The following is a 19,992-nucleotide window of genomic DNA, read 5'->3' as shown; positions in this document are numbered from 1 at the left end:
ACACCCAATTTACATTTTACAACTAGAATTTTGCATTAAAATAGATAAATTTAACACATTACGTAATCTGTTTTAGCCGGCTTTATTTCCAAGCCAGATTTACTCCCTTTCCTTCCTCATTATAAAAGTTATAATGCATTCACTACTGAAAATACAGAGACTTACAACAAATAAAAATAACTTAAAATCTTAATGTCCTTACACTTTTTTTTGAGACAGAGTCTCACTCTATCGCCCAGGCTGGAGTGCAGTGGTGTGATCTCGGTTCACTGCAACCTGGGTTCAAGTGATTCTTGTGCCTCAGCCTCCCGAGTAGCTCAGACCACAGGCATGTGCAGCCACCATGCCCGGCTAATTTTTGTATTTTAACAGAGCTGGGTTTTCTCCATGTTGGCCAGCTGGTGATCTGCCTGCCTCGGTAAACTTTTACATTTTAATGCCTCCTTATATCTGCCTGTAGAATATATATTCTTTTTACTAAATGGCATCACTAAAAATGTATTGAGAGTAATTTTCCATTATCCCTCATGTCCTTGCAAAATAAAATTCTAACATCTTGTGCATGATGTGATACGGATATATCACGTTTTATCCCATCTCCTATTGAAATGAGGGTATTGATTTTTCCTTTCTAAAAATTTAGCTTTGGCAGTAACAAAATGCACATATCCCCAAATCCTCTCTCCTATAACCAAACATACAGAAGCAAAAGAAAATATATCTGAAAAAATTAAGATACATTCATGTTTGTCACTGAACATTAACAATGTTCAATGGGCCTAAAAGCAGGTAACAGGAAATTCAAGGGATTCAGGAAAATAAATGGGTATGTCACAGATGACAATATAGAATTAAGAATCACTAAACACTAAAGACGATACAGAATTAAGAATTACTAACAAATAGAACCTCTGCAATCTCAGCAAAACAGGGACCACCAAACTACTGAAAATCACTGGCCTACCATATAAAGTCGTACCAAGAGAAGGTCTTTGTCTGATAATGACCTGAAAAACTGAAAAGCAGCCCAATGATCCCTTACCTTTCAGTTAAGTTTTCTGAACACTACCTCATTTGTCACCTTCATCCAAGAAACTACCAAGACTAATCACATTAGTCCGACTCTGACTAATATCCATGTTTAGCTCAGGTACAGTAAGTCTAAACCTCTTAGATCACCTACTTTCACTAGGATACTGTCTCCATACTGCTCTATATCCGCAATTTCTCTGAATGTTCCCTCTTCTTCTTTTTTTTTTTTTTTTGAGACAGAGTGTCGCTCTGTTGCCTAGGCTGGAGTGCAGTGGCGCGATCTCAGCTCACTGCAAGCTCCGCCTCCTGGGTTCACACCATTCTTCTGCCTCAGCCTCCCGAGTAGCTGGGACTACAGGCGCCCGCCACCACGCCCGGCTAATTTTTTGTATTTTTTTTAGTAGAGATGGGGTTTCACTGTGTTGGCCAGGATGGTCTTGATCTTCTGACCTCGTGATCTGCCCACCTTGGCCTCCCAAAGTGCTGGGATTACAGGCGTGAGCCACCATGCCCAACCTGAATGTTCCCTCTTCTTGTTCTAAAGGAAACTTGGCTATTTCTGGAAGACACCTGTTCTCCCCAGAGCCCTCTCAAGTGGTGACCTTTTCCTGCCATAAACCATTATTTCAGGACACAGAGCTGGGTAAGGGGTCCTCATTAATCCCCACTGTACTCCTTCCTCCTTTAATTGATACCCATGTTGGTTCCTCTGAACACCAGGGGGTCAGACTTGGTCACCCCTTACCCCTTTGCTATGTTAACTACCTCCCTGAAAATCCTCCCCAACCTTATCCATTCAGGGACGACTTTGGCACCTGATTCACTGTCTTCCTCTCTCCATGATTATGCCTGTCATCATGTGACTTAAACATATGTATAGAAAATCAATCTAACTCTTTGGACTGTGTTCCCTTACTTCTTCAACTTCAATCATCTTTTCCCTAACCTTTCCTCAGCCACCTGTCTACTGAACTAAGGAGGGTTATGTTCTAGATCATAAAGCCCTCCAAATCATACCACTTCTGAAAAATGTATTTCCATAATTCTATTCTTTGGTCACTATTTCCTTTTCTTCCATTTTACTTACTCTGGTATTCCTACTCTATCTTTTGACCCCCACGAGGTTGTGCAATCCATTAACCCCACTATCTTGTTACATTTGTTTTCCTTAATCAGCTGAGGTTCCACAATGCAACACTATAACCACTCCCTTGCAAAGATCCCTTGACCTTTCTTGTCACACTGGCCAGGAAAAAGCCCAGTTCCAATTAAACCTATCTATATACCTTCTAACGATCTATATCTAAGCAACCGAACTAATGAAAGAAACCCTCAAAAACTGGTCTCACTTTAAATCTGTGGCCACAAAACTTAAACGGACACTCAAAACTACCAGATAAACTTATTACACTTCTTTAACAAACTTGTGCTCTCTTTCTGAGATGAGTTAATACCTTTTGCTCCTTTAATCCTTTATTGCTGCCTTCCTTCTACTCACTCAGCTAATGACCTTGCCTCATATTCATTCCATTAATAGAAGTTATAATGAGAGTACTCCCTCCTTCTCTTGCTTTTAAATCTATCACTTTACCTACATCCTTACTCATTGTTTTACTTTGTACAATGTAAGGAGACTCCATTTAGCTACCTAAATCTAACCCCTCCAAGGCTACTCCAGAGAAATGTTTGGCTACTCCAGAGAAATGTTTCTCAAATTACACCTTAAGAAGGTGTAATTTTTCATGGAGGACCGTTAAAAACAAAAATTCCAAGCCATCACAAGTCAACTTTTATTAATTACAATTAATTTACAAAAATTCTGGAAAAGTTTGGCAATTCCTTAAAAAACTGAATGCACACCTATGATATTCTACTCCTAGGAAATTATCCAAGAGAAATAAAAGCATATGACCATACAAAAAGTGGTAGAAGAATATCTATGGCAGATCTACTGGTAGTAGCTCCAAACTAGAAATGATCTAAATGTCTAATACCAGGTTACTGAATAAACAAATTGTGTGATCTCAAGAAAAATGAAAAGAAAAATACAATAAACTGAATGAAAATAAAAATATCACATATCAAAATTTGTGGGGCACAGCTAATGCAGTGATAACAGGAAAATGTATAACACTAAGTGTATACATAAAAGCATCAAATCAATAATCTATGCTTCCACCTCAAGAACCTATAAAAAATGAGCCCATCTACATCAGGCAGAAGGGGAATCATAAAGATAAGAACAGATACCAATGAAACAGAAATCAGAGAGAAAAATCAATAAAACCAACAGCTGCCTCCTCGAAAAAAATCAATACAATTAGCAAACCTTTGGCAAGATTAACTAAAAAAAGAGTTGGGGGGTTGGGGAGGGGGGAATTGCCAGTATCAGGAATGACATACTGTTATCACTACAGATTCTATACATATCAAAGGATAAGAGAATTTATGCATACATAAATTTGACAACTTAGACAAAAGGACCAATTCACCTAATATGAAATAGATTATTTGACTAGTCTAATAGCTATTAAGGAAGTTGAAAACAAAATTTTGAAACTCCCTCCAAGAAGAAATCTATATGCCCAGAGAATTTCAGTTGAGAATTACACAAAATGTTTAAAGTATATAAACATCAATTCTATACAATCTCTTTCAGAAAGTAGAAAAGGAAGGATCACTCCCCAACTCATTTTATGAAGCTAGTTATTATGCTAATATCAAAGCAGACAGAGAATACAAACACTACAAAACAGTATCACTCATGAATACAGATGCAAAAATCCTTTAACACAGAATTCAGCAATATATAAAAAGAATTATACACTTATACACCACAACCAAGTGGGGTTTATTTGAGGGATGCAACATTGATTTGGTAGTCAAAAATCAATCAATATAATCCATCACTTATTAACCACCTAAAAACTTATACTATCATATCAATAGATGCAGAAAAGAATTTGACAAAATTGAATATGCACTCAACATAAAAATTCCCAGAAACACAGGAATATGTGTAAGAATTTCCTGAATCTGACAGAACATATATATATATATTTTAAAACCAGCTATTATTACATATTGAATAATGAAAAACTGAATGCTTTCTTCCTACGATCAAGAATAAGGTGAAGATTTCGGTGCTCACCACTCTTATTTGAGTGCTGAAGTTGTAGCCAATGCAATAAGGCAAGAAAACTAAATGCATACAAAACAGAAAGAAAGAAAGTTGTCCCCATTTGTAGCTGACATGACTGCCTATGTAGAAACTGCCAAAATATCTACCAAAGAAGAAAAAAAAGAAACTAAGTCAGAGGTATGAATCTAACAAAACACACAGAGGACTTGTTGCTAAAACCACATAATGCTAATGAAAGAAATCAAAAATCTAAATAAATAGAAACATACCATGTTCATAGATCAGAAGATTCAACATAGTAAAGATTTCAATTCTTCCCAAACGTTAATGAAATTCCTATTAAAATCCCAGCCACATTTTTCTGTAGATACAGAAAAGATTTGGATATCATCAGGAATGAAGTAAGGAACTCCAGAAATCTTCTCCTCCATAAAAGTGATGAGAACACTGACAAAAATTGTCAAAATTAACTCTTTCAGGACTCTGGAATTTAACCAAACGCTTGTAACAATCTGGGAAGCCTTTATTCAAGAAAAATGGCTGAATCTCAGTTAAAAACAGCAAGCTCTGTAGAATTTTGAACTTGATTCATTCCTAAATCCCTTGTTCCATTCATGTGGTATCCCTGAAAAGCAACAGCCCACAATCATAGTGAAAACCTGCAGTCTAGTGTTGTGGGAAGTCAGGCACCCTGAATGGAGGGACCAGCTGAAGCCATGGCAGAAGAACACAAATTGTGAACATTTCATGGACATTTATTAGCTTCCCAAATTAATACTTTTATAATTTCTTACACCTGTCTTTACTGCAATCTCTGAACATAAATTGTGAAGATTTCATGGACATTTATTATTTCCCCAGTCAACACCCTTGTGATTTCCTGTCTTTAATCTCTTAATCCCATCATCTTTGTAAACTGAGGAGGACGTATGTGGCCTCAGGACCCTGTGATGATTGCATTAACTGCACAAATTGTTTGTACAGCATGTGTGCGTGAACAATATGAAATCTGGGCACCTTGAAAAAGGAACAGGATAACAGCAATGTTCAGGGAACAAGGGAGATGGCCTTGGACTTTGACTGCCGGTGAGCCGGGCGTAACAGAGCCATATTTCTCTTCTTTCAAAAGCAAATAGGAGAAATATCGCTGAATTCTTTTTCTCAGCAAGGAACATCCCTGAGAAAGAGAATGCATCCCTGAGGGTAGGCCTATGAATGGCCCCCGTGGGGGCAGCCATCTTTTACAATCGAAGCCGAAGAGATGAAATAAGCCCCAGTCTCCTGTAGCGCTCCCAGGCTTATTAGGACGAGGAAATTCCCGCCTAATAAATTTTGGTCAGACAGGTTGTCTGCTCTCAAACCCTGTCTCCTGATAAAATGTTATCAACGACTACGTGTGCCCAAAACTTCATTAGCAATTTTAATTTCACCCCATCCTGTGGTCCTGTGATCTTGCCCTGCCTCCATTTGCTTTGTGATACTTTATTACCTTGTGACGCAAGTGATCTCTGTGACCCACACCCTATTCGTGCACTCCCTCCCCTTTTGAAAATCGCTAATAAAAACTTGCTGGTTTTATGGCTCAGGGAGTATCAAGGAACCTGCTGACATGTGATGTCTTCCCTGGACACCCAGCTTTAAAATTTCTCTCTTTTGTACTCTTTCCCTTTATTTCTCAGACCAGCCAACGTTTAGGGAAATAGAAAAGAACCCATGTTGAATATCGGGGGTGGGGTTCCCCGATAGTCTAGCAACCACTGGAGAGATATGAACAGGTCTGGAGCTCCTTTATAAGGCCAAAAAATGCAACTACTTTTGCACCAACCTAATAAATCCTCATTCTCAGAGAAATGTCATTATCTGAGCTACCTGGCAGTTTCCTGAGAAAACTTACTTGTATAAGGCTTGTCTGTATTTGACCTGATTCACAGCTCACCATTACAAAACAGCCTTTTCCTTGGATGCATTTGTCAAAAACAATCAGAAGCAACTGTTTAACAACACAGCTGCGTGAGGCAGGTAACAGTTACAGCAAACAATAAGCTAACCAAAAATCTTAAAAGAAAAGGCTGGGGAATGAGTTTCTCCCCAAACCATATGAGGTTTTGGAAGCTCCTGGGATTCTAGAAGGTCATGTCCATTAGCAGGACTGTGTGCATGCCCAGGGCTATATACATGATCCAGAAACGCCTGAGAAGACCCTAAGTTCTCATCTCTGTTTCACTCTGAGGTTGTGTGCAAATAGGAAGCGAAGGTTGAGACAGAGTTAACCAAAGTTTTCAACAATCTTAGGAGCATTTATTCAACAAAATGAATGAATCTCAGTAAAGTGCAAATAGTGCCTGGCTGAATGTTGAACGCATGACCCAACATACACACAGAGATCCTCAACAAAGACTGGGAAACATATGGGTTCCAGGCATTTAAGGGAATACAGATTCAGTCATTAGCTAACCACTAAACTAACCTAGTAGTGACTTCAGTAGCCACAAATGACCAAGAATAAGAACTTTAAAGAACTAGCAAAGTCACTAAACAAACAAACACCAACAACATATTCAAAGAAATAGCAACAACATCAAGCCCTGGGTAGGGGAATGGGACTGATTTCCAGAGTTGCTAGAGTATGTGACTTAAACTGTTCAGCTTCAACAAAAACTTGTAACACATTCAAATAAAGGAGAAAAGTATGGCCCATACTCAGGAAAAAAGCAGTCAATAGAAAAAGACCCTGGGGAAGTACAGAAATGGACTTACAAGACAAAGGGGCTTTAACCCTTTTTTCACTTGCCCTGAGAATACTTGCCGGCGGTGCTTACTTTCACATTGAAAATTAGTCACATTTCCTTAGGTCTCAGAGTGTGTTTACGTAAAATTAAATGAATGCTGGCAGTGAGCTGCATGTACTTTTTTTCTAAATAGGAAAAGGATTAAAACAGCTATTTTAAATATGTTCAATGAACTAAAAGAAACCATATCAAAAAAAACTAAAGGAAAGGAAGAGAACAATATCTCACTGAATATGGAGTATCAATAAAAGCACAGAAATCATAAAAAAGAGTCAACTAGAAAAATGTAGATTTGAAAAATGCAGAAACTGAAATGAAAGATTAACAGAGGGTCTTAACAGCAAATCCAAACAGGCAGAAGAAAGAATAAGTGAATTTGAATACAGGTTGATTGAGATTATCCAGCTTGAGGGACAGGAAGAAAAAAGAATCAAGAAAAATAAACAGAGGGCCAGGTGTGGTGGCTCATGCCTGCAATCCCAGCACTTTGGGAGGCCGAGGTGGGTGGATCACCTGAGGTTAGGATGTTTGAGACCAGCCTGGTCAACATGGTGAAACCCTGTCTCTACTAAAAATACAAAAAATTAGCTGGGTGTGATGGTGGGTGCCTATAATCCCAGCTACTCAGGAGGCTGAGGTAGGATAATCGCTTGAATCTGGGAGGCGGAGGTTGCAGTGAGCCAAGATCGTGCCATTGCACTTCAGCCTGGGCAACGAGAATTAAAGTCCATCTCAGAAAAAAAAAAAATTAACAGTCTCTGAGATTTGTGGGATACCATCAAGCATATCAAAATATGTAAGTCTCAAAAAAGAAAAGAGACAGAAAGAATACATGAAGAAATACTGAAAAGTGACTTCTTAACTTTGATGAAAAACATTAATCTGCACATTTAAGAAGCTCAATGAATTCCAAACAGGATAAACTCAAGGAGACTCCCATTTAGAAATATGATTAGCCATTGAAAAACAAACAAAGAGAAAACTTTAAAAGCAAGAAAAAAGTGACTCATCATGTACCAGGATCCTCAATAAGATTAACAACTGACTTATCAGAAACCATGGAGGCCAGAAGGCAGTGGGACGACATATTCATAGTGCTGGAAAAAAAAAAAACCCCAAGAATTCTATATCCAGCAAAATTATCCTTCAAAAACAAACAAAAACTTAAGACATCCCTAGATAAACAAAAAAACAATTTGTCACTAGCAGACCTCCCCTACAAGAAATACTAAAAGGCATCTTTAAGGCTGAAATGAAAGGACCCTAGACAGTACTCTGAATCTACACAAAGAAATCAAGAGAACCAGTAAAGGTAATTAAATAGATAAATGTAAAATATAACATCAAAGTAGTTTGTTGTTTATAACTTTTTTTTCCCTTCCTATCCAATATAAAAGAACTGTTGTGGTGTAAATATATATATTTAGTCTTTGTTCCTAGGTTCCTGGCACAGAGTTCTTAAAACGCTTGGAATTTTCTGAGTGACAGGAGTGTCTTTTATTATTCATAACAAGACCCTTTCTGCAATATCTGATTTTATGCTAATGAGGACTAAAAAATCATGGTCCAACTATCTACTATTTATAGGAGGCACATTTTAGATGCAAAGACACATATAGGCATAAAGTAAAAGGATGGAACTTTAGTCAAAAGAGAACTCTTTATTTCTCCTTTCCTAGCAAGCCAGAGGGAGTATAATACAAAAGCAACACGATCAAATAAACCAACAAAACACATTATTAAATCTAAACACAGGTTGATTATCCTTTATCCAAAATGCTTGGGACCAGAAGTGGTTTGGATTTCAAATTTTTTAAGACCTTTGAATATCTGCATTATACTTACAGGTTCAGCTTCCCTAATCCAGAAATCCAAAATGCTTTAAAGCACATTTCCTTTCAGTATCATGTCAACACACTCAAAACAGTTTTGGGTTCTGGAGCATTTTTAGATTTCATATTAGAGATACCCAACATGTAAATACTGGCAATAAAAAAAAAATAACATTTTAAATAACCACAAGTCAAATTTCTGATGATACTGACATGGGAGTACAGAAAGAGAAAATATAAGCTTGCTAATTTTTTTTTTTTCTTAATTAGGTGGGAGAATAAAGATACTGATGAACTCTTTTGTTAGAAATGTGTCACTTAAAATTTTAAGATAATCACTAGAATAGGACTAAATAGAACTTTCCACCTATAGAATAAAAAATAGAATGAGAAAACCTTGGTTAACAAAAACAGAAAATATAAAGAGAAGAGGAATCAAGTAAAAAGTATAATAAGTAGAAAACAAAACAGTAAATGTGAACTGTTTAAACTTCTTCATCTGTTTAAACTCCTTAATTTCCCATCAAATTGAAAAAAATTTCAACACAAACCCAGTATTATTTACAGCACATAAAGCAAAACATGGTACAGAAATAAAAACAAAATAAGAAAGCTTTAAAATCTAGGAAGCAAAAACTGATATAATTACAAGGAAAAACAGACAAATCTATACTCATAGAAGGAGATACTGATGCCTTAAAAATAACTAAATCAGGCCAGGTGCAGTGGCTCACACTTGTCATTCTAGCACTTTGGGAGGCCAAGGCAGGTGGATCACTTGAGGTCAGGTGTTTGAGACCAGCCTGGCCAATATGATGAAACTCTGTCTCTATTAAAAATACAAAAATTAGCCAGGCGTGGTGGTGTATGCCTGTAGTCTCAGCTACTTGGGAGGTTCAGGCAGGAGAATCGCTTGAACCTGGGAGGCGGAAGCTGCAGTGAGCCGAGACTGTGCCACTGCACTCCAGCCTTGGAGATAGAGCAAGACTCCATCTCATAACAACAACAACAGCAACAACAACAAAAACTAAATCAAGTAGGTTAACAAAAAAGTAGAACATATGAGTATACATAATTATAGTAAGCCTATTCTAATGTATGTATGTATGTGGGTGTACACATATCTCCACACCTGAAGACAGAATGCACATTGTTTTCGAGAATAGGTACAAAAATCAAATATACAATAAAAGCCAAAAAAAGTCTTAAAAAATTCTTTAAAAAAGTTGTAAGGCCACATTTACTGACCATAAAGCAGTATAAGAACTCGACATTTTTTAAAAAGCCTAAAAAATTCCATATCCATGGAAATTAAAACAGTAAGAACTGCTAGGTAACCTCAAATGAATGAAAATATTCAAATAAAAATTATAATATCTTAAACTGAAACGAAGAGCCTTCTAATCAATACATGTGAGATGTAGCCAAATGATGCCCAGAAAAAAATTTATACCCTACAATGCCTTTATTAAAAATTAGGAAAGATGAAAAATAAAAGAAACATGCTTTTTACAATTCAAGAACGTTAAAAAATACTCAAAGCAGAAAAAATGAATTAAGAAAGAGGAAATTATTAGTCAACAAAAAATAAAGTTGATTTTAAAAAAAATTGGTTGAAAAGACTTATCAAAGTGACAAGTCCTGGCAAATATGATAAGGGGAAAAAAATGGATACACAAATATCAGTGACAGGAAGAGAAGGAATATAAACGATTGAAACTGATCCAAGGAGTAGTAAATTATATACCAGGTCTGCACAAGCCTGAAAACAAAACCAATTAAGAATAGAACAAAAAATAAAATTATAGGCCAATCTCACAAAGTTCAAAAAATCCTAAATACAAAATTTCATAGTTGAATACAGCAATATATTAAAACATCAATTAAAATTTATGACAGGAATGCAAGGGAAGTTCAACATGAGGCAATCTACCAACCTTGTATTTGTGTCTGGGGATACAGGATGAGTTTTATGTATTTTTCTGCCTAACTCTAATAAAATAATAGGAATGGAGTAACAATGGAGTAAAAAGGGATCCATCCCATCAGGACAAAAGGAAGGGAAGAGAGATCAGTAAATGGAAAGTTTAATAAATACTTAGAAGATGAAAAACAAATAACTAATTTAGTAGTGTATTATATTATAGGAACCATAGTGTAAAGGGTGAGTGAAAAAGAAAGGGATGTGAAGAACTGACTATTCCTTCTAAAAAATAAAAACAAATAAAAACTCCAGAGATTCTTAGGACTAGGAAATGCCAAGTACAAACAACATCACATAGAATACAATTATCTATATCCTCCTTCTTATCCCAATACCCTTACCCCAACATACACAACGCTAAGCACATAACACTGACAACCAAGCTGTTTCTGTGAACATCTGCGATTAATTCTTTGGAGAAATTAAGTGAGCCACCTGGGACTTAAAATAAAGGGATAGAAAAAGCGGTGAGGCTGAAAACTAGGAGATTAACATAATGCTTCAACTACCAGAAATGCCTGAAGTTACATGTCTACCCCCAAGGCAGGTAATTTCAAAATTTAGTCTCAGAATGGTCCTGAAGAATAAAAACACACGTATATTTGGGCACCTGTTAGCAAAAGAGCCCACTTTCTTACCTAATCTCCTAACATAATTTTGTCATCAGGCCCACCCACGCATAAAAAATTTGTAATCAGCCTTTCAATGCCTTACCCTTAACTATAAAGAGAACCAAAGGCTCCCAGATAAACAGGGAAAGACTCCAGGAAGAAAGCACGAAACCAAATAAGAAAAGAAACAAAAATCTACCAAGAGAAAACAGTATTATAAAGGAAAAAAACCTTTAAAAACTTTTAATTTATATTCTCAGATTGAGAAGCTGCATATATCAAAAACAACAGGATACTACAAATTAAAACAAGATATTTCCTTAGCAATAATTTACCTGCAGCAGGTTAAAGTTTTACGTGTCTTCATTTCTAGAAATTGAAGCTATAAACCAAGATTATATCAAAACAGAATAAAACTCAACAATAAAAATATAATAAAAAGTTCCAGCCAGGGGCAGTGGCTCGTGCCTGTAATCCCAGCACTTTGGGAAGCTGAGGCAGGTGGATAGCTTGAGCTCAGGAGTTCAAGGCCAGCCTGGGCAACACGGCAAAAACTCATCTCTATAAAAATTCAAAAAAGTACTTGGGTGTGGTGGCATGCACCTGTGGTCCCAGCTACTCAGGAGGCTGAGGTGGGGGGATTATTTGAGCCTGGGAGGCAGAGGCTGTAGTAAGCCAAGATCATGCCACTGTACTCCGACCTGGGTAACAGAGACCCTGTCTCAAAAAACAAAAACAAAAACAAAACAAAACAAAACTAAACTAAACTAAAAAAAAGACGAAAAGTTCCACAGTTTAAGTATACTTTGTCTCATTAATTTCAATCATGCATAAAGGTACATATGCATTTTCTACATAAATGTCATCACTGATTTTTCAAAATAAAAGGTCTATTTCTGTGTTTAAAAAAAAATAATAAATCCCTTAGAGCTTAATTTTTGCTATTAAGGTAACCAAATCCACCATTATCCTATTAAAAAAGTACAGCCACTCAGCTACAAAGATCGTAAGGCACAGCTACTAGCAGCTTTGAGAAATTATTCACAATTGTCCTCTGAGCAACTACTATACTTCCAAATCTTACTTTCCCTCAGATTAAGAAATAGAGAATGCAGAGGATCTTGGCCATTCCCCAACAAGAATCTGTCCCATCATCTGTATTTGAAAACAAAAGTTAGAGCAAATTTTAATGTAATAAAAATTTTAGTAGTATGAAACCTTACATGTTTATCTTTCCTTTCTATAACATCTTGCTTCTGTTTGCATTTTTGAGATGCCTCCTTAATATCTGTTGCCTGTAAAATTAAACCAGAGGAGGAGGGACAGTTAGTTAAAAACTCATGCAAGCAAATTATATGGCCCTGTCCATTCAAATAGAGTTAACCCAGAACAATTTATTTCAAGCAAAATGCATAATTATCAACAAAATACCAACAGTTATTTGCAAGTCTATAAAAGGTTATTCCTAATGATATTAATAAACAGTTGCAGTAATACGCATGCATGTTTTTCTCTTTACATTTATCTTCCTGTCTTATTTCATCTGATCCTAAAAACAACCCTACAGGATAATCAGGACAAATATTACTGACTGGTAGGGATCAAAAGAGGCCAAGTAACCTGTATACATAGCTAAAAAATGGAAACTAATTATAAAAAATCAGGTCTGATTTCAAATATAGAGTTCTATCATACCACATGTTACCTCCTTGATATTTTTCATTAACACATAAAACACATACATGACATATTATAGACACATTATACATCATTAACACATATAATATGTAATTCAAACACAGCAGAGAATAGGGCTATATAGAAAAGAATTAACATTATAGGCTAAGACTACTACTCTTGGAAAGGCTTGTTTGCAAGGTCGGTCCTTTGTTGTTGTCTGGAAACATGGATTTTGGGAGTGTTTCTACCATTTCCTAACTGATAAGAGTGGCTCACTGTGCACGTTTGTACAAACAATGTGGTTGATGTATAACATCTGCTTTCCTTCTTGCATTCTGGAAGTTGAGTACGTGCTGCTAGAATGCCTCGTTGCCCAATGCACATAAAAACCTTGGGTGCCGAGTCTGTAATGCACTTCCCCTGTAGACAGGACTTAAAAAGTGTTGCCACAATTTGATGATGGAAGAATTAAGCACATTCTGTGTGACTTCTCTGGGGGAGGACCCCTGGAAGCTTGTGCCTGGTTTCTTCCAGACTTTGTTCTCAGGGCATTTTCCCTTTACTGACTGTTTTGCATCCTTTTGCTGTAATAAATCTTAGCTGTGAGTTCTCCTAGGAAATCCCATCTCTGGTGGATCTCTTATGCCAAGAGACAATAGTTTCTTCCCATAGACGAAAACTAATTTTCTGATGCTAGTAACACTGATGTATGTATGCTTAAATCATACATGCTCATCATGTAAGATAAAGATTACTATTACTGTCCTCACCTGACTGAGGAGAATAAAACTCAGAGAGACTAAACGATTTGCTGAAGGTTAGACAGCTGAGTGAGGATTTAAAATACAGGTCTGTGTGACCCAAAAGGCTATGCCCTGTCCATAACACTTTATCACCTGCCTGGAATTACAAAAAAAAAAAAAAAAAAAATTACAAGTGTTGGAAAAAGTTTTCTGCTGGAACAGAGCGAGCAAGAAGAAGAATAGCATGAGTATTAAACAAAATTAACCATTGTGTTCCTGTTGCAAGGCTATGGGTGCTAATAACTACTTTTACTAGAGACTGACATAAGGTACCACTTCAGAATCTAGGATCACTTCTTTAGGAAAATAATTCTGAAACATCTTAGGCCATGCAGATTTTCACATAAATAAATTAGGCTCATGGATGTTTGACAATGAGCCTAATATAACAATAGCCTGGGCTTCTGTTATAAATAGATCAAAGAAAGGGTTAAATATGTTTCCTTAATTAAGAGATTTGAAATTTATTATGTACATATTTTCCACTACAAAAGTAGTTTTGCAGTAACAGAAAATTCAAGAACCAAAAAAAAAAGCAACTACAAATTCACAACTTAACTACAACCAACCATCATTAACATAACAATGACTGCCAACTATTAGTTTCATATCCTTGAGGAAGTCGTGTTATCACTGGTATTCAGTATCTTTAACAATAAAATGAGGGGACTTGTATAGATAATATCTACAACTCCTTTTCCCCCTAACATTTAAAATGACCAATAGCAACTTTCTTTCAGAATCAGACCTGATCAAGTCCTAAAACCTTTATCTGATCTTAGTAACTGTTTAATTTTCTGGACTTGAGTGCAATAATTTTAACTCACTTTAACCTGTATTAGAATTAAGATATAGTGGAGCTTTTCTGACATGATAGTAGCAAAGTCAAAACCGTTGATTCATTTCCTCTGTTACAAAGTTTACTTTATATTCCTAGATATGGCCTTTCTCACTCAGTAAGCATTGCTCAACATAGTATCTGGTACAATCTAGCTCAAGAAGTCATTTTTCTGACTTTCAGTAGCCTAAAAAGAGAAAGTACAATCACATCTCGAAATCAAAGAGCTCCACATAACTTCTTTTTTACAAACAAAAGATAAAACTTATATTAGTCAAACCTATATAAATGGCAATCTTAAATTCAGTAACAAAAAACCTGGAGTAGCATATTCACATGAGAAGAAAACACAATCTTCAAAAATAGAGAAGATGCCTAAAAAAAAAAATACTGCTAAGTTTGTAACACACTCTCTCCTAAATGACCTTTCAAATAGCAGAAATCATGTTTCACACAATTTTTTCCCAATAGCACTGCCAGGCTAAGATTCACCCTTTATGATCACTGACACCCATGTTCAAGCACAGTGACCAACATCGAGGTATACAGTCCACAAAGATTGTGAATGGTTTTCTGGTTTCATAGAATTAACCTATATATAGCATAAATTCCACTGGTCTAATTACAAATAATTCTACATACTTGAGCCAACTGACAATTGATATCAGAAATTCTTTTTTTTATTTTTAAATTTTTATCATATATATTTTTTGAGATAGGGCCTTGCTCTATCACGACCACACTGGAGAGCAGTGACAAGATCTCAGCTCACTGCAACCTCTGCCTCATAGGCACAAGTGATCCTCCTGTTTCAGCCTCACGAGTAGCAGGGACTTATAGGCTTGCACCACCATGCCTGGACTAACTTTTTTGTATTTTTCATAGAGACAGGATTTCACCATGTTGGTCAAGCTGGTCTTGAACTCCTGAGTTCAAATGATCTGCCCACCTCAGCCTCCCAAAATGCTGGGATTAGCATAAGCCACTGTGCCCAGCCACATCAGAACTTCTTAAGTAGGGGTCAATATCTTGACTTCAGTGCATCTATGAATCTCCAAAATCTCATGCACAATTTTGGATCTGCCTATATTGTTTTATTTCAGAAGCAGGAATGTAAACAATTCTCAAATAATCTCTAACTTCAAAATCCACCAAAGGTTTCTAGAAGCCATAGTCATAAAAAATATCTATTCTTTTAAAATATAGGGTATTATTCTATACCCATTCCAAAAACATCAGATTTTCTATATTGCCTTCCTTCAAAAGGGTGTATAATTACAAAGCAGATATACAACATATTCACAAAAAAAGCTCAGTGTTTCCAGGAATACCACTATGAATCCTCTTGTAACTAAAAAAAAAGAAAAAAAAATCGTATTTCACTTTTCTCTCTTTATATCTTGGAAGTCCTATAAAGCAGCAACACTTCAATAGTAATGAGTATGTCCTTGAAAGTCCTATGGTGGCAGAATTCCTGGTTAAAAAACTTAAGAAATGAGAGATACAAGAAACCCTTGAAAATATTTTCAAACACCTGCAAAATATTTTTATATTTGCTAAACTAAAATTCAGATAATCCAAAACTGAACCCAAAAAGTACCTTTTCTTTGATTCGAGCCTCCAAATTGTGACGCTCGTTTTCCATTTCTTCAATTCGACGTGTTATAGGAATCTGCCCTTCTTTAAGTTTTCTGACCTCTTCCTTCACTCGGTCACGAACTAGTTTTACTTCTTCATATTCCTGACGAACATTTTCATATTCCTTGCAAATAATTCAACAAACAGAAGTTAATGCCCTAGCTTAAACTAACACATATACTAAAAATCAAGATACAGGCAGAAACCAAATCTAAGAAAAGACTGTTTTGATATCAAAACAGGTTTATTAATGTAAAATTTGTCCTCTGGGACAACTTCAGAAATAGTAAATACCAATGTAATGATTTAATAACAGTGTTGATAATCACTAAGCGTTTATGTCTATCACTAGTGCAGATTCTCAGATGTCCACCCTGTTCTCTGAAACATATCCTAATGGCTATCAAAATGCAACTTACCTCTAATCTGTCAATAAAGAAGAGATACAGGGATGTATAAAGAAGTAAAAGAAACTCAAGTATAAAAGATAAAAATGAAAAAAAAAAGAAAGAACAAAATGAAAATGGGTCAAAAGAAAAACAAAAAGCAGCATGTAGGTGAAAGTGATGCCTGTCATGTCATAGGAGTATTTGTTAAAAAAAAAAATAACTGGCACACTAAGACAATATTATATAAGAGTGAATGGGATGATGGTAAGAAAAGAAAAAATAAACATACGAGTAAATCAAAAAAGAAGAAAAATGAAAAACGCAAATCAATCTTAGAAAAAATAAGGAAAATCAAAAGACAAAGTGAGAGAAGCAGTAATAATGGACACAGGATAAATGAAATTTAGAAAAACCAAAGAAAGGAAAATTTAAGAATCATGAGATGATGGAATAGGGTAGGGAGAAGGGGGAAGACAGAACAAGAATGCCACAAATACAGCCATATATTTTTTCAAGCAAGTAACAATTATTTCCATTCTAACCTTGGAACAAACACCACAAAACTTTCTGACCTATTTTGTTCTACCAATTATAAAGTAATGCAATGAGGGAATTGAATCTTTAACCCGAACTGCAGTCTTAATAAAATACACATTACACAGTGATTAGAAATAACAGATTAGCTTCAGAAAAATTATAAAACATATGAGTAGATTACAGTTAAGACACATCAGCCACATCTGTAACTGAGGCTGATATTAGTGGCAAACCCCAAGTAAATTCTCAGTGACCTGACTGAGGACACCCAAAGATTTAATTTTCTGATCATTAACATCTATAAAAAAACGATCAAAGAACTAGCCCTTGAGGACTAAAATCTGGAAGAATTAAGAGCACTGTGTTAATTATTATTTATTAAACAATAAAAATGAGCACACAGCTAATGTAATAAACTAGTAAAAGAAAGCCTGGCGTGGTAGCTCATGCCTGCAATCCCAGTACTTTGGGAGGTGGAGTGAGGCAGATCACCTGAGGTAAGGAGCTCGAGACCAGCCTGGCCAACATGGTGAGACCCTGTCTCTACCAAAAATACAAAAAAAAAACTTAGCCAGCTGTGGTGGCACATACCTATAATCCCAACTACTGGGAGGCTGAGGCAGGATAACTGCTTGAACCCAGGAGGTAGAGGGTGCAGCGAGCCGAGATCGCACCACTGTACCCCAGCATGGGAGAAAGAGCAAGACTCTGTCTCAAAAAAAAGACATGGGTGAGCAGTTTCAAGATGGCCGAATAGGAACCACTCCAGGCTACAGCTCTCAGCGTGAGTGACACAGAAGATAGGTGATTTCGACATTTCCAACTGAGGTACCAGGTTCATCTCACTGGGGCGTGTCAGACAGTGGGTGCAGGTCACTGAGCGAGAGCCGAAGCAGGGCGAGGCATCGCCTCACCCAGGAAGCACAAGGGGTAAGGGAATTCCCTTTCCTAGCCAACGGAAAACGTGACACACAGCACCTGGAAAATCAGGCCACTCCCACCCTAATACTGTGCTTTTCCAAGGGTCTTAGCAAAAGGTACACCAGGAGATTATATCCCGCGCCTGGCTCAAAAGGTCCCACAACCACGGGGCCTCCCTCATGGCTAGCACAGTAGTCTGAGATCTAACTGCAAAGCACCAGTGAGGCTGGGGGAGGGGCGCCCGCCATTGCTGAGGCTTGAGTAGGTAAACAAAGCGGCCAGGAAGTTCAAACTGGGTGGAGCCCACCACAGATCAAGGAGGCCTGCGTGCCTCTGTAGACTCCACCTCTGGGGACAGGGCATAGCCAAACAAAAGGTAGCAGAAACCTCTGCAGAGATAAATCTCCCTGTCTCACAGCTTAGAAGAGAGTAGTGGTTCTTCCAGCATGGAGTTTGAGATCTGAAAACAGACAGACTGCCTCCTCAAGTGGGTCCCTGACCCCTGAGTAGCCTAACCACAAGGCACCCCCCAGTAGGGGCAGACACCTCACAAGGCCGGGTACCCCTGTAAGACGAAGCTTCCAGAGGAACGATCAGCAGTAACATTTGCTGTTCAGCAATATTCACTCTTCTGCTGCCTCTGCTGTTGATACCCAGGCAAACACGGTCTGGAGTGGACCTCGAGTAAACTCCAACAGACCTGCGGCTGAGGGTCCTGACTGTTAGACGGAAAACTAACAAACAGAAAGGACATCCACACCAAAACCCCATCTGTACGTCACCATCATCAAAAACCAAAGGTAGATAAAACCACAAAGATGGGGAAAAAACAGAGCAGAAAGCTGAAAATTCTAAAAATCAGAGCGTCTCTCCCCCTTCAAAGGAACGCAGCTCCTCACCAGAAATGGAACAAAGCTGGATGGAGAATGACTTTGACGAGTTGAGAGAAGAAGGCTTCAGAAGATCAAAGTTCTCTGAGCTAAAGGAAGAAGTTCGAACCCATCGCAAAGAAGCTAAAAACCTTGAAAAAAGATTAGACGAATGGCTAACTAGAATAACCAATGTAGAGAAGTCCTTAAAAGACCTGATAGAGCTGAAAACCATGGCACAAGAACTACATGACAAATGCACAAGCTTCAGTAACCGATTCAATCAAGTGGAAGAAAGGGTATCAGGGACTGAAGATCAAATTAATGAAATAAAGCGAGAAGAGAAGTTTAGAGAAAAAAGAGTAAAAAGAAACGAACAAAGTCTCCAAGAAATATGGGACTATGTGAAAAGACCAAATCTACGTCTGATTGGTGTACCTGAAAGTGACGGACAGAATGGAAACAAGTTGGAAAATACTCTGCAGGATATTATCCAGGAGGACTTACCCAACCTAGCAAGGAAGGTCAACATTCAAATTCAGGAAATACAGAGAATGCCACAAAGATACTCCTGGAGAAGAGCAACTTCAAAACACATAATTGTCAGATTTGAAATGAAGTTGAAATGAAGGAAAAAATGTTAAGGTCAGCCAGAGAGAAAGGTCAGGTTACCCACAAAGGGAAGCCCATCAGACTTACAGCGAATCTCTCTGCAGAAACTCGACAAGCCAGAAGAGAGTGGGGGCCAATTTCAACATTCTTAAAGAAAATAATTTCACTCCAGAATTTCATATCCAACCAAACTAAGCTTCACAAGTGAAGGAGAAATAAAATCCTTTACAGACAAGCAAATGCTGAGAGATTTTGTCATCACCAGGCCTGCCTCACAAGAGCTCCTGAAGGAAGCACTAAACATGGAAAGGAACA

At 37.2% G+C, this 19,992-nt stretch overlaps 1 protein-coding gene across 1 annotated transcript in view; it reads right to left on the bottom strand.

Annotated features, from left to right (window-relative positions):
* The window catches only part of SMC5 (structural maintenance of chromosomes 5), a 112,808-nt gene that overhangs the window by 63,619 nt on the left and 29,197 nt on the right, over positions 1-19,992 (bottom strand). Inside the window, exons 7-8 of the mRNA XM_011970154.1 lie at positions 16,312-16,473; positions 12,614-12,685 (exon numbers count right to left, since the gene is read on the bottom strand). Of these exons, the coding sequence (XP_011825544.1) occupies positions 12,614-12,685; positions 16,312-16,473 (234 nt within the window). The remainder of the gene's footprint in view (positions 1-12,613; positions 12,686-16,311; positions 16,474-19,992) is intronic.

Source organism: Mandrillus leucophaeus, unplaced genomic scaffold (genome assembly GCF_000951045.1).
Source record: "Mandrillus leucophaeus isolate KB7577 unplaced genomic scaffold, Mleu.le_1.0 Scaffold93, whole genome shotgun sequence".
NCBI lineage: Eukaryota > Metazoa > Chordata > Mammalia > Primates > Cercopithecidae > Mandrillus > Mandrillus leucophaeus.
The sequence above is the reverse complement of the archived record's forward strand: the minus strand, read 5'-3'. Positions and strand labels throughout refer to the sequence as shown.